The 13,916-nt window shown below is 36.4% G+C and overlaps 1 protein-coding gene across 6 annotated transcripts in view; it reads right to left on the bottom strand.

Annotated features, from left to right (window-relative positions):
- The window catches only part of LOC137253662 (cuticlin-3), a 194,526-nt gene that overhangs the window by 47,782 nt on the left and 132,828 nt on the right, over positions 1-13,916 (bottom strand). For all 6 annotated transcript variants that reach the window (XM_067791029.1, XM_067791024.1, XM_067791026.1 and 3 more), the window contains exons 3-8: positions 1,410-1,691; positions 1,275-1,343; positions 986-1,199; positions 665-882; positions 472-605; positions 244-398 (exon numbers count right to left, since the gene is read on the bottom strand). In XM_067791029.1, the coding sequence (XP_067647130.1) occupies positions 244-398; positions 472-605; positions 665-882; positions 986-1,199; positions 1,275-1,343; positions 1,410-1,691 (1,072 nt within the window). The remainder of the gene's footprint in view (positions 1-243; positions 399-471; positions 606-664; positions 883-985; positions 1,200-1,274; positions 1,344-1,409; positions 1,692-13,916) is intronic.

The following is a 13,916-nucleotide window of genomic DNA, read 5'->3' as shown; positions in this document are numbered from 1 at the left end:
ACATTTGAGATTTTTGTTTTCAGTGTTTAACTTGAATTTTCTAAAAGGTTTTCTTAATATGACCATTGGTGATGGCTGTGTGTGTGTTTGCTAATTTTAAGCGATCAGCTGTTAGTTGCGCTACTTTTTAAGGTTTACAACGGTTCTGGAAACCCGTAATATAATTAGCTTCACTTAGCTATTTTTAGCAATTGATTTTTTTTCTGCCGGGTTAGCTATACAAACTATACAAAGTATACAAACCATATTTACTGCGCATATAAATAATCAAAGTAAGTGGATCACCAACGCGCACTGGGCCGGTCACACGTGGTCCTCCAATGCCATATCCGTTTTGTATTTCCATATAGCATTCTGGTGGGCTTAAGGTAAAAACTACTGGGTTGCCAGTGGCCACTCTATTTTCCACGTAATGTCCAAAAAAATGTTTTACAGTAAGCATATACGCAATAAATATATGATAGCACTTACTCCACATCTAAAAATGGGAAGGTAACAGTTTTCCAAAAATCATATCCGTATTCGCAAGTCACTTTAAAATGTTCGTCATACTCCTCTTCTATCAGTGGATTATATTGAACTGTAACTGTATTCCACATAAAGTTCTAATATTGAAATAAACTGTTAAAAATATATGTCAAAAATAATGAATGAAAACTATTACAGTTGGATTTTTGTGATTTTCGTCGTGGAGAGCATTTTTCCCCAAGGTTCCGCAACGATTTAGCTGAATGTAGAACTCATAATAGTCTCTTCCAGACCCATTTATATACATGCAATCGGGATCGTATGCATAGCCTGCTGAATATACTAGTCCACTGAAGGTACCGTTGAATCCAATACGTATCTTCATATAATCATCTTGGCACTCCGCCTCAATATCTGCGCAATTTTAGTTGAAAACATGCATTTATGAAGATTTAGATTTATGTACATATATGTATGTATCTTTGATTCAGTGATCAGGTGCTAATTTCAAACTTACGTTGTACCCTTGTGCTATTGTAGGAAAACATTTTGCTATAATCTCGATCCCAGTATTCAGATGTCCATTTATCCGAGTCATAAGGCACTGCTTGGTAATTACCGCTGTCATCATTGTGAAGCACATTTACTCCAGACAGATCGTATTCTGATGACACTAATTGGGGACGATCTACCCTATAAGGAACGTAGCCTGACGAGTCAGGGATATGGTCCTATGGAATATCAATATGTTTACATAAGAAAACTTAACTTATACTAGAACAACAGTTAATGTTTGTATATCTAACCGCTTCTTTCCTAAGTTTGCTGCGTGCTATTGCATCTCCCGTGCGGTTTGCACTATCCCTATTAACTTTCTAAATATAAAGCAAGATTTGAATGTGGAATCTCAAATAATCAAATGCGTATTTATGGTTACATACTTTTTGCTTGATCTCAGAAGCAGCACCAGCTCGTTTGGCAAGTTTAGCTGTCACGGGTGTAGTTGAGTTTGGCCTGCTTATATAAGATTTAGATGATGTTGCCCCCTGCAACTGTTTTGATGAGTTTACGTTTTCCCCACCCACTTTGTTACTAGAGCTGATAGATTTTGGTAATGTTAACTTCTTTAAACCCTTCGTTACTCGATTGGCAATAGGGGTCGGCGTGGTAGCGACAGTATACTCAGTTGTTAAATCAACTGTCACAGTTGTCAGAAAAGGTAACTGAAACGGTAGAATAACAATTTTGTAGTATCTGTAAGTCTAGCTTAGTATTTAATTAATGAAAAAATCTCGAGAGTAACTATAAAAATTAGCCTGCGCCAATTTTTTGCCTCGATGATAACACTTTTTACTTAAAAAAAGTCAGAAAAAATAGCATATATTCCATATAATATTAAAAAAGGATAACTTAGATGCATATGTGCACGCCAAAAATCAGGCCAATCTAAATTTAGATAGTTCATTTCTTTACTTGCAAACAGTATACCAGTATACCTACTGAACAAATTTTGAGAAATTTAAGAGCTTTTTTCGCTGTTTTTTTTTTTTTTTTTTTTTTTTTTGTTGTAACACAATAAAGCATTTTTAGATAACAATTTCACTACAGCTTGATAAATCTTAGTTCCTGTTAAATATTTTCAAGTCTTGCCACAAGGCATGGCTGAACCAAAGAGGATAAATTAAAATGAGAGCCATCAGTTTGCTATGAGTGGCAAGTAAATAAATAAAATAAATACAAGGCGCGATAGCCTCCGAAGAGATTTTAGGCCTATCTTCTCTTCCAATTTGCGTCTTTTAAATTTTTTATAAAAATTGGCGGGATGGGACATATATGTTTTATGCCGACTCCGAACGGCATCAGCTAGGTAGATACATTTTCACTGAGAAGGTTTTCATGGCAGTAATACAATTGAAGGGTTTGCCAAATCACTGCCGAGGGGCGACCAGCTCAGAAAAACTTCTTTATAATGGAAAAAACTTCAAGTTTTGGATGCTTCATTGTCCGGGGCTTGAACCCAGGATCTTCGGTGTGGTAGGCGGAGCACGCTACCACCACACCATGGCGAGTAACTCGCTAGCAATCAAAAATTGTATCCCGAATGTTACGGTGTAGTCAGCTTGTGCAATTGTAATTTTTAGAAAGGGAATTAATTAATTGTTTAACTCTTCGTCAGACACATGTTTCGATAGTCACATTCGGTACACATGAGTCTGGCTGGACCTACATACAAATTGTATGCATTTACGTTGAAATATGGGAGTTATATTGTAATATAAGGACCCATATGTACTTCTGTACATACTTTTATACATACATATATTTACTTACTTTTAACAAATAGTACGTACATATTTCTCTTAACTAAGTTACATAGTTTTAAGAGTAAATATGCCAAGACTAAGGAGAGTAATTTAAAGAGCAGAAATTAGTCGTAAGCTTTAGATAACTAACGTTTTATAAAATTGACTGAAATAAAGAAGCCGAGTTATTTTCCAAACACCAAAGAGTGCGTTTGTGTTTTTTAATAACGTTACAGGTGACGAGGAAAAAAATAAATATAAAAACAATATTTAAACAGAATTAAACACTTGTTAATGGAAAAGTGAACTGATATAAGTATAACCTGAAGTTGGAACAAAAAGAAATATTAGAAAACATAAAATTGTGAAATTGGTTAGCACCAAAAACCAATATAATATTATTTGATTGAAAAACTGTTACCTTTTGCAAGGTCAATGTTTTGTTATGTGCAAATCGTCAAATATTTTGTAGAGTTAAGTGAACATTTTTGTCTTTGGATAAAAAACTGAAAATTTAAACACAACAAAATCGCAAATGAAAGTTATACTTATTGAAAAAAAGGCAAATAAATATTGTGTAAAAACTTAAGTTGAGTGAAAATATTTCTTTTCAAAATAACTGTTTATAAAAAAAAATTAAAAAAAAATAAATAAAAAATCTAAGGTGCGATCCCTATGAAGAGCAAAATTTGCAAAACTTTTAATCGGATCAATTGTCCGTTATACAAAAAATTTTTATCTTGACTCTCAGATTGAGATAAAACAAGAATATTTTGTGTCGAAAACAAAGCCAACAACAATATTTGATGTCTCATTGATAACACTCCGACTGTATCGTTTTCTTGACTCCCTCTAATAAAAACAAAAACGCTATAAGAAACAAAAAATTAAATAAATAGACAATACGTGCTAAGTACATGTAAAACAACAATAGTGTCTTACAATCGTGAATTGAGAAGCACACTCTCAGGGAACCGATTGCAACTTTAACTCTACACACATTATCTTCTGCTAAAAGAGGAGCAGTATTGGAGCCGAACGACAACAACAAAGTTTACATCGCATTTATTTAACTGCACAAAGTCATCAAATGGAGAACGGAGAAGTGGCCAGCAATAGCAAATAGCAGAGCAAATGACATGAACAACGACAATTATAATTATCAACAACAATAAGTACTACAACTTGATACATGTTTATTTTCTTTTCTGTTTGATTACTGAGAGCACTTACTTTGCATATTTTCCTCCTACGTACTTACATATAATTAGGAAATATATATACAAAATTCATTATGGATGCTTTACAAATAATCAAATTTAATTTAATTTTAACCTGCATTAAAAATATTTAAAAATTTGATGGCAGCGATCCAAATCAGCTACCTGATTTTATAAGTCAAGTTGAAAATATTGTTCCATCAATGGCAGAGTTTGACAATGTTAATAAAGATATTCTTTATGGCTACATAAGAAACAAATGTGTTGGTAAAACTAGGGAAGCAGTTCATAGGTACGCTAATGTAACCGATTGGCCGATTTTAAAAGATATTTTAATTAAAAACTTTGGCGAAAAATATAGCAGTAATGACTTGATGGATGATTTAAAAACTTGTAGATTACAAGGAACAATAGAAAATTTTTATTTTAAAATTAACAAACTTGCTAATAGGATTCATAATAGAAATTTAACAACTGAAGAAGTTAATAGGATTTCACTTAAAACTTTTAGAGATCATCTTCCTGAGCCAACACGTACTATGATATTCTCTAGAGACCCGAAAACATTGGAAGATGCCTTCAAGATAATATTAGATGCCAGACATCAGCATTATACCCAGTTTGGTCCAGCAAAAAGAGATTATTTGAATTCAAGTATAAGAACGAACTTTAGTGATAATTTTAATAACAACTCCATTCAAGAAAGCCAATTTAGTAATACAAATAGGCTTAATTACAATAACATAGCAGTACCAATATGCCAACAAATTTCGTCTTATCAAAATAAACAGCAATTCAATCCGAATTTTTATTGTAATAACCCCTCAAACTCCAATTCCACAGGTCAAACAAGGCGTTCAAATTTTTCTCAAAATACAAATAGAAATGTTCCACAATTTAACCCCGGCAGTAGATCAAACCAAACTAGGCAATCAGCTTTTAGGAATCAAAGAGGATATAACTTTGATAATGTTAACCAGCAAGTAGAACCTATGGATAGGAAACTCGAATTAAAATTTTCCTGTAGCAGACGAGCAAGACTTCCTTATATAGTTATAAATAATCCTGTGAAGGTATAAAGATTTATAATTGACACTGGCGCCGAATTTAGTATAATTAATCCTGATATATGTCATCCTAAATTTAAGCAAAATGTGAACGTAGTAGCAAGAGCACTAGGTACTAAAATATCAATAACAAAACTTTGCAAATTCCCAATATTTAAAGAGTTCAATTTAAATAATTATCACTGCCAATTTTTAGAATATCCTTTTCATGAAAACTTTGATGGACTTATAGGTAATAATATTTTAAAAGATTTAAGTTGTATAATCGATTTACCTAATCGACAATTCATTACAAGTAATGCTGTAATAACATTATTTTTATCTACGGAGGAAAAAGCTTATGTTAATTTAGCTTACAAAGAAAACTTTGTTTTTAATTGCGAAGTTGAATGAGATAACGTAGTGTCGCAAATTCGAACAACCCACCTAGAAGAATATGAAAAAGAAAAGATGTTAAGAATTATTAGAAAATATAAGCAAGTATTTTACGATAAAGATGACAACCTCACCTTTACTAATGAAATAAAACATAAGATTGCAACGAAGCATGATATGCCAGTTTATCCAAATTATATAGGTATCCTGAGGTGCATAAAGCAGAAGTTGATAGCCAGATTGAAAACATGCTAAAACAAACTATAATACGAGATTCAAACAGCACTTATAATAGTCCAATATGGATCGTACCGAAAAAACTAGATTCTTCTAATAAACAAAACTGGCGTTTGGTAATTGATTATCGGAAACTAAACGACATTACTATCGAAGACAGATTTCCCATGCCAAACATTGATGATATTTTTGATAAACTAGGCAAATGCCAATATTTTTCTACCCTTGAATTGGCAAAGGGATTCAATCAAATAGAGGTTCATCTCGACGACATTCCAAAAACTGCGTTTTCGGCAGCAACTGGCCATTATGAGTTCTTACGCATGCCGTTTGGTCTCCGCAATGCGCCAGCAACTTTTCAAAGACTGTTTAACAACATATTGAAAGAATATACTGGTTCAATCTGTTTAGTTTATTTCGATGACGTTCTTTTTTTTTCGACAAGTATAGAAGAACATTTAGAAGCAATAGAGAAAGTATTAAAACGTTTGGGCCAAGCAAATTTGAAATTGCAGGTTGACAAGTGCACTTTTCTGGCAAATGAAACTGAATTCTTAGGCCATGTTGTCACTTCTGAAGGTATCAAACCCAACCCCGAAAAGCTTAGAACTATAGATAAAATAGCTCTGCCCCAAACACAAAAAGAAATAGAATCGTTTTTAGGCATAACCGGTTTTTATAGACGTTTTATAAAAGACTATTCAAAGATAGCTCACCATCTTATTAAGTATTTAAAACAAGGTGCGAAAATCAATACAAACGATAAAGATTATAAAAACGCTTTCGAAAAATTAACAAGTAAAGAAGGTTAAGTTCGGGTGTAACCGAACATTACATACTCAGTTGAGAGCTATGGTGACAACATAAGGGAAAACAATCATGTAGGAAAATGAACCGAGGGAAACCCTGGAATGTGTTTGTATGACATGTCTATCAAATGGAAGGCACTAAAGAGTATTTTATGAGAGAGTGGGCCATAGTTCTATAGGTGGACTCCATTTAGGGATATCGCCATAAAGGTGGATCAGGGTTGACTCTAGAATTTGTTTGCACGATATGGGTATCAAATTAAAGGTGTTAATGAGTATTTTAAAAGGGAGTAATCCTTAGTTCCATAGGTGGACGCCGTTTCGAGATATCGCCATAAAGGTGGACCAGGGGTGACCCTAGAATTTGTTTGTGCAATATGGGTATCAAAAGAAAGGTGTTAATGAGTATTTTAAAGGGAGTGATACTTAGTTCCATAGGTGGACGCCGTTTCGAGATATCGCCATAAAGGTGGACCAAGGGTGACCCTAGAATTTGTTTGTACGACATGGATATCAAATTAAAGGTATTATTGAGGGTTTAAAAGGGAGTGGTGGTAGTTGTATAGGTGGTCGCCTTTTCAGAGATATCGCCATAAAGATGGACCAGGGATGACTCTAGAATGCGTTTGTACAATATGGGTATCAAACGAAAGGTGTTAATGAGTATTTTAAAAGGGAGTGGGCCTTAATTCTATAGGTGGAAGCCGTTTCGAAATATCGCCATAAAGGTGGACCAGGGGTGACTCTAGAATGTGTTTGTACGATATGGTTATAAAATTAAAGGTATTAATAAGGGTTTTAAAAGGGAGTGGTGGTCCAGATATCGCCATAAAGGTGGACCAGGGGTGACTCTAGAATGCGTTTGTACAATATGGGTATCAAAAGAAAGGTGTTAATGAGTATTTTAAAAGGGAGTGGGCCTTAGCTCTATAGGTGGACGGCTTTTCGAGCTATCGCAACTTAGAATTTGTTTGTACGATATGGGTATCAAATGAAAGGTGTTAATGAGTATTTTTAAAAGGAGTGGGTCTTCGTTCTATAGGTGGTCGCTTTTTCGAGATATCGCCATAAAGGCGGACCAGGGGTGACTATAGAATATGTTTGTACGATATGGATATCAAATGAAAGGTGTTAATGTGTATTTTAAAAGGGCGTGGGGCTTAGTTCTATAGGTGGACGCCTTTTCGAGATATCGCCATAAAGGTGGACCAGGGGTGACTCTAGATTGTGTTTGTACGATACTGGTATCAAATTAAAGGTATTAATGAGAGTTTTAAAAGGGAGTGGTGGTAGTTGTATATGTGAAGGCGTTTTCCAGATATCGACCAAAATGTGGACCAGGGTGACCCAGAACATCATCTGTTGGATACCGCTAATTTAATTATATATTTAATACCTACCAAGATTTCAAGGGTTTTTTATTTCGCACTGCAGAACTTTTCCATTCTCTTTTACTTAATATGGTAGGTGTCACAACCATTTTACAAAGTTTTTTCTAAAGTTATATTTCGCGTCAATAAACCAATCCAATTACCATGTTTCATCCCTTTTTTCGTATTTGGTATAGAATTGTGGCATTTTTCGTAATTTTCGATATCGAAAAAGTGGGCGTGGTCATAGTCGGATTTCGTAAATTTTTTATACCAAAATAAAGTGAGTTCAGATAAGTACGTGAACTAAGTTCAGTAAAGATATTTCGATTTTTGCTCAAATTATCGTGTTAAGGGCCATGCGGAAGGACAGACGGACGACTGTGTATAAAAACTGGGCGTGGCTTCAACCGATTTCGCCCATTTTCACAGAGAAGAGTTATCGTCATAAAATCTATGCCCCTACCAAATTTCAAAAGATTGGTAAATTTTTGTTCGACTTATGGCATTAAAAGTATCCTAGACAAATTAAATGAAAAAGGGCGGAGCCACGCCCATTTTGAAATTTTCTTTTATTTTTGTATTTTGTTGCACCATATCATTACTGGAGCTGAATGTTGACATAATTTACTTATATACTGAAAAGATATTAAATTTGTTGTTAAAATTTTACTTAAAAAATTTTTTTTTTAAAAGTGGGCGTGGTCCTTCTCCAATTTTGCTAATTTTTATTAAGCGTACATATAGTAATAGGAGTAACGTTCCTGCCAAATTTCATCATGATATCTTCAACGACTGCAAAATTACAGCTTGCAAAATTTTAAATTACCTTCTTTTAAAAGTGGGCGGTGCCACGCCCATTGTCCAAAATTTTACCCAAATTTCCAAAATTACCAAATTTCATCAAGATATCTCAAAATTTACTCAAGTTATCGTGTTAACGGACGGACGAACGGACGGACGGACATGGCTCAATCAAATTTTTTTCCGATCCTGATGATTTTGATATATGGAAGTCTGTATCTATCTCGATTCCTTTATACCTGTACAACCAACCGTTATCCAATAAAACTTAATATACTCTGTGAGCTCTGCTCAACTGAGTATAAAAACGTTACTCAAAAATGATCCTATTCTAGTTCATTTGCAAGCCGTACATTAAATGGCCATGAAAAGAATTACAGTACAATAGAAAAAGAATTATTAGCCATCGTTTGGGCAACAAAGTATTTCCGTCCCTATCTCTTTGGGCGAAGGTTTGCAATAAAAACAGACCATCGGCCCTTAGTTTGGCTTAACAATATCAAAGAACCTAATGCAAAAATCCAAAGATGGAAAATAAAGCTAAATGAGTTCGATTTCGATATAAATTACATAAAAGGAAAGGAAAACGTTATCGCTGACGGTCTTAGTAGGTTAAGTTATGAGGCATCAAATAGCGAAATTGAAATAAATTTACATGAATTATTTGATGAACATGCTAATACAGTTCATAGCGCAGAGAGCGCTGATGCTGACTATATTAAAATCACAGAAAATCCTCTTAATATATTTAACAAGTAAGGAAGGCTAAGTTCGGGTGTAACCGAACATTACATACCCAGTTGAGAGCTATGGAGACAAAATAAGGGAAAATCACCTTGTAGGAAAATGAACCTAGGGTAACCCTGGAATGTGTTTGTATGACATGTGTATCAAATGGAAGGTATTAAAGAGTATTTTAAGAGGGAGTGGGCCATAGTAGGTGGACGCCATTTAGGGATATCGCCATAAAGGTGGACCAGGGCTGACTCTTTAAAAGGGAGTGGGCCTTAGTTCTATAGGTGGACACCTTTTCGAGATATCGCCATACAGGTGGACCAGGGGTGACTCTTTGTACGATATGGGTATCACTGGAAATGTGGATTTGTTTGTACGATATGGGTATCAAATGAAATGTGTTAATGAATATTTTAAAAGGGAGTGGGCCATAGTTCTATAGGTGGACGCCTTTTCGGGATATCGTTATAAAGGTGGACCAGGGATGACTCTAGAATGCGTTTGTACAATATGGGTATCAAACGAAAGGTGTTAATGAGTATTTTAAAAGGGAGTGGGCCTTAGATCTATGGGTGAACACCTTTTCGAGATATCGCCATAAAGGTGGACCAGGGGTGACTCTAGAATTTGTTTGTACGATATGGGTATCAAATGAAAGGTGTCAATGAGTATTTTAAAAGGGAGTGGGCCTTAGTTCTATAGGTGGACGCCTTTTCGAGATATCGCCATAAAGGTGGACCAGGGGTGACTCTAGAATTTGTTTGTACGATGTGGGTATCAAATGAAAGGTGCTAATGAGTATTTAAAAGGGAGTGAGCATAGTTCTATAGGTGGACGCCTTTTCGGGATATCGTTATAAAGGTGGATCAGGGATGACTCTAGAATGCGTTTGTACAATATGGGTATCAAACGAAAGGTGTTAATGAGTATTTTAAAAGGGAGTGGGCCTTAGTTCTATGGGTGGACGCCTTTTTGAGATATCGCCATAAAGGTGGACCAGGGGTGACTATAGAATTTGTTTGTACGATATGGGTATCAAATGAAAAGTGTTAATGATTATTCTAAAAGGGAGTGGGCCTTAGTTCTATAGTTGTACACCTTTCGAGATATCGCCATAAAGGTAGACCAGGGGTGACTCTAGAATTTTTTGTACGATATGTGTATTTAATGAATGGTTTTAAAGAGTATTTTAAAAGGGAGTGGGCCTTCGTTCTATAGGTGGACGCCTTTTCGAGATATCGCCATAAAGGTGGACCAGGCGTGACTCCAGAATTTGTTTGTACGATATGGGTATCAAATGAAAGGTGTTAGTGAGTATCTTAAAAGGGCGTGGGCCTTATTTCTATAGGTGGACGCCTTTTCGAGATATCGCCATAAAGGTGGACCAGGGGTGACTCTAGAATTTGTTTGTACGATATGGATATCAAATGAAAGGTGTTAATGAGTATTTTTAAAGGGAGTGGGTCTTAGTTCTATAGGTGGACGCCTTTTCGAGATATCGCCATAAAGGTGGACCACAGGTGACTCTAGAATTTGTTTGTACGATATGGGTATCAAATGCAAAGTGTTAATGAGTATTTTAAAAAGGAGTGGGCCTTAGTTCTATAGGTGGACCCCTTTTCGAGATATCGCCATAAAGGGGGACCAGGGGTGACTCTAGAATTTGTTTGTACGATATGGGTATCAAATGAAAGGTGCTAATGAGTATTTAAAAGGGAGTGAGCATAGTTCTATAGGTGGACGCCTTTTCGGGATATCGTTATAAAGGTGGAGCAGGGATGACTCTAGAATGCGTTTGTACAATATGGGTATCAAACGAAAGGTGTTAATGAGTATTTTAAAAGGGAGTGGGCCTTAGTTCTATGGGTGGACGCCTTTTTGAGATATCGCCATAAAGGTGGACCAGGGGTGACTCTAGAATTTGTTTGTACGATATGGGTATCAAACGAAAAGTGTTAATGAGTATTTTAAAAGAGAGTGGGCCTTAGTTCTATAGGTGGACGCCTTTTCGGGATATCGCCATAAAGGTGGACCAGGGGTGACTCTAGAATTTGTTTGTACGATGTGGGTATCAAATGAAAGGTGCTAATGACTATTTAAAAGGGAGTGAGCATAGTTCTATAGGTGGACGCCTTTTCGGGATATCGTTATAAAGGTGGAGCAGGGATGACTCTAGAATGCGTTTGTACAATATGGGTATCAAACGAAAGGTGTTAATGAGTATTTTAAAAGGGAGTGGGCCTTAGTTCTATGGGTGGACGCCTTTTTGAGATATCGCCATAAAGGTGGACCAGGGGTGACTCTAGAATTTGTTTGTACGATATGGGTATCAAATTAAAGGTGCTAATGAGTATTTAAAAGGGAGTGAGCATAGTTCTATAGGTGGACGCCTTTTCGAGATATCGTCATAAAGGTGGACCAGGGGTGACTCTAGAATTTGTTTGTACGATATGGATATCAAATGAAAGGTGTTAATGAGTATATTTAAAGGGAGTGGGTCTTAGTTCTATAGGTGGACGCCTTTTCGAGATATCGCCATAAAGGTGGACCAGAGGTGACTCTAGAATTTGTTTGTACGATATGGGTATCAAATGCAAAGTGTTAATGAGTATTTTAAAAAGGAGTGGGCCTTAGTTCTATAGGTGGACCCCTTTTCGAGATATCGCCATAAAGGGGGACCAGGGGTGACTCTAGAATTGGTTTGTACGATATGGGTATCAAATGAAAGGTGCTAATGAGTATTTAAAAGGGAGTGAGCATAGTTCTATAGGTGGACGCCTTTTCGGGATATCGTTATAAAGGTGGACCAGGGATGACTCTAGAATGCGTTTGTACAATATGGGTATCAAACGAAAAGTGTTAATGAGTAGTTTAAAAGGGCATGGGCCTTATTTCTATAGGTGGACGCCTTTTCGAGATATCGCCATAAAGGTGGACCAGGGGTGACTCTAGAATTTGTTTGTACGATATGGGTATCAAATGAAAGGTGTCAATGAGTATTTTAAAAGGGAGTGGGCCTTAGTTCTATAGGTGGACGCCTTTTCGAGGTATCGCCATAAAGGTGGACCAGGGGTGACTCTAGAATTTGTTTGTACGATGTGGGTATCAAATGAAAGGTGCTAATGTGTATTTAAAAGGGAGTGAGCATAGTTCTATAGGTGGACGCCTTTTCGGGATATCGTTATAAAGGTGGAGCAGGGATGACTCTAGAATGCGTTTGTACAATATGGGTATCAAACGAAAGGTGTTAATGAGTATTTTAAAAGGGAGTGGGCCTTAGTTCTATGGGTGGACGCCTTTTTGAGATATCGCCATAAAGGTGGACCAGGGGTGACTCTAGAATTTGTTTGTACGATATGGGTATCAAATGAAAAGTGTTAATGAGTATTTTAAAAGGGAGTGGGCCTTAGTTCTATAGGTGGACGCCTTTTCGGGATATCGCCATAAAGGTGGACCAGGGGTGAATCTAGAATTTGTTTGTATGATATGGGTATCAAATGAAAGGTGTTAGTGAGTATCTTAAAAGGGCGTGGGCCTTATTTCTATAGGTGGACGCCTTTTCGAGATATCGCCATAAAGGTGGACCAGGGGTGACTCTAGAATTTGTTTGTACGATATGGATATCAAATGAAAGGTGTTAATGAGTATTTTTAAAGGGAGTGGGTCTTAGTTCTATAGGTGGACGCCTTTTCGAGATATCGCCATAAAGGTGGACCAGAGGTGACTCTAGAATTTGTTTGTACGATGTGGGTATCAAATGCAAAGTGTTAATGAGTATTTTAAAAAGGAGTGGGCCTTAGTTCTATAGGTGGACGCCTTTTCGGGATATCGTTATAAAGGTGGACCAGGGATGACTCTAGAATGCGTTTGTGCAATATGGGTATCAAACGAAAAGTGTTAATGAGTATTTTAAAAGGGCATGGGCCTTATTTCTATAGGTGGACGCCTTTTCGAGATATCGCCATAAAGGTGGACCAGAGGTGACTCTAGAATTTGTTTGTACGATGTGGGTATCAAATGAAAGGTGCTAATGAGTATTTTAGGATGGAGTGGGCCATAGTTCTATAGGTGGACGCCTTTTCGGGATATCGTTATAAAGGTGGACCAGGGATGACTCTAGAATGCGCTTGTACAATATGGGTATCAAACGAAAGGTGTTAAAGAGTATTTTAAAAGGGAGTGGGCCTTAGTTCTATGGGTGGACGCCTTTTCGAGATATCACCATAAAGGTGGACCAGGGGTGACTCTAGAATTTGTTTGTACGATATGGGTATCAAATGAAAAGTGTTAATGATTATTCTAAAAGGGAGTGGGCCTTAGTTCTATAGTTGTACACCTTTCGAGATATCGCCATAAAGGTAGACCAGGGGTGACTCTAGAATTTTTTGTACGATATGTGTATTTAATGAATGGTTTTAAAGAGTATTTTAAAAGGGAGTGGGCCTTCATTCTATAGGTGGACGCCTTTTCGAGATATGGCCATAAAGGTGGACCAGGCGTGACCCCAGAATTTGTTTGTACGATATGG

Source organism: Eurosta solidaginis, chromosome 5 (assembly GCF_040869045.1).
Source record: "Eurosta solidaginis isolate ZX-2024a chromosome 5, ASM4086904v1, whole genome shotgun sequence".
Classification (NCBI taxonomy): Eukaryota; Metazoa; Arthropoda; class Insecta; order Diptera; family Tephritidae; genus Eurosta; species Eurosta solidaginis.
This window is presented reverse-complemented; position numbering and strand designations above follow the sequence as displayed.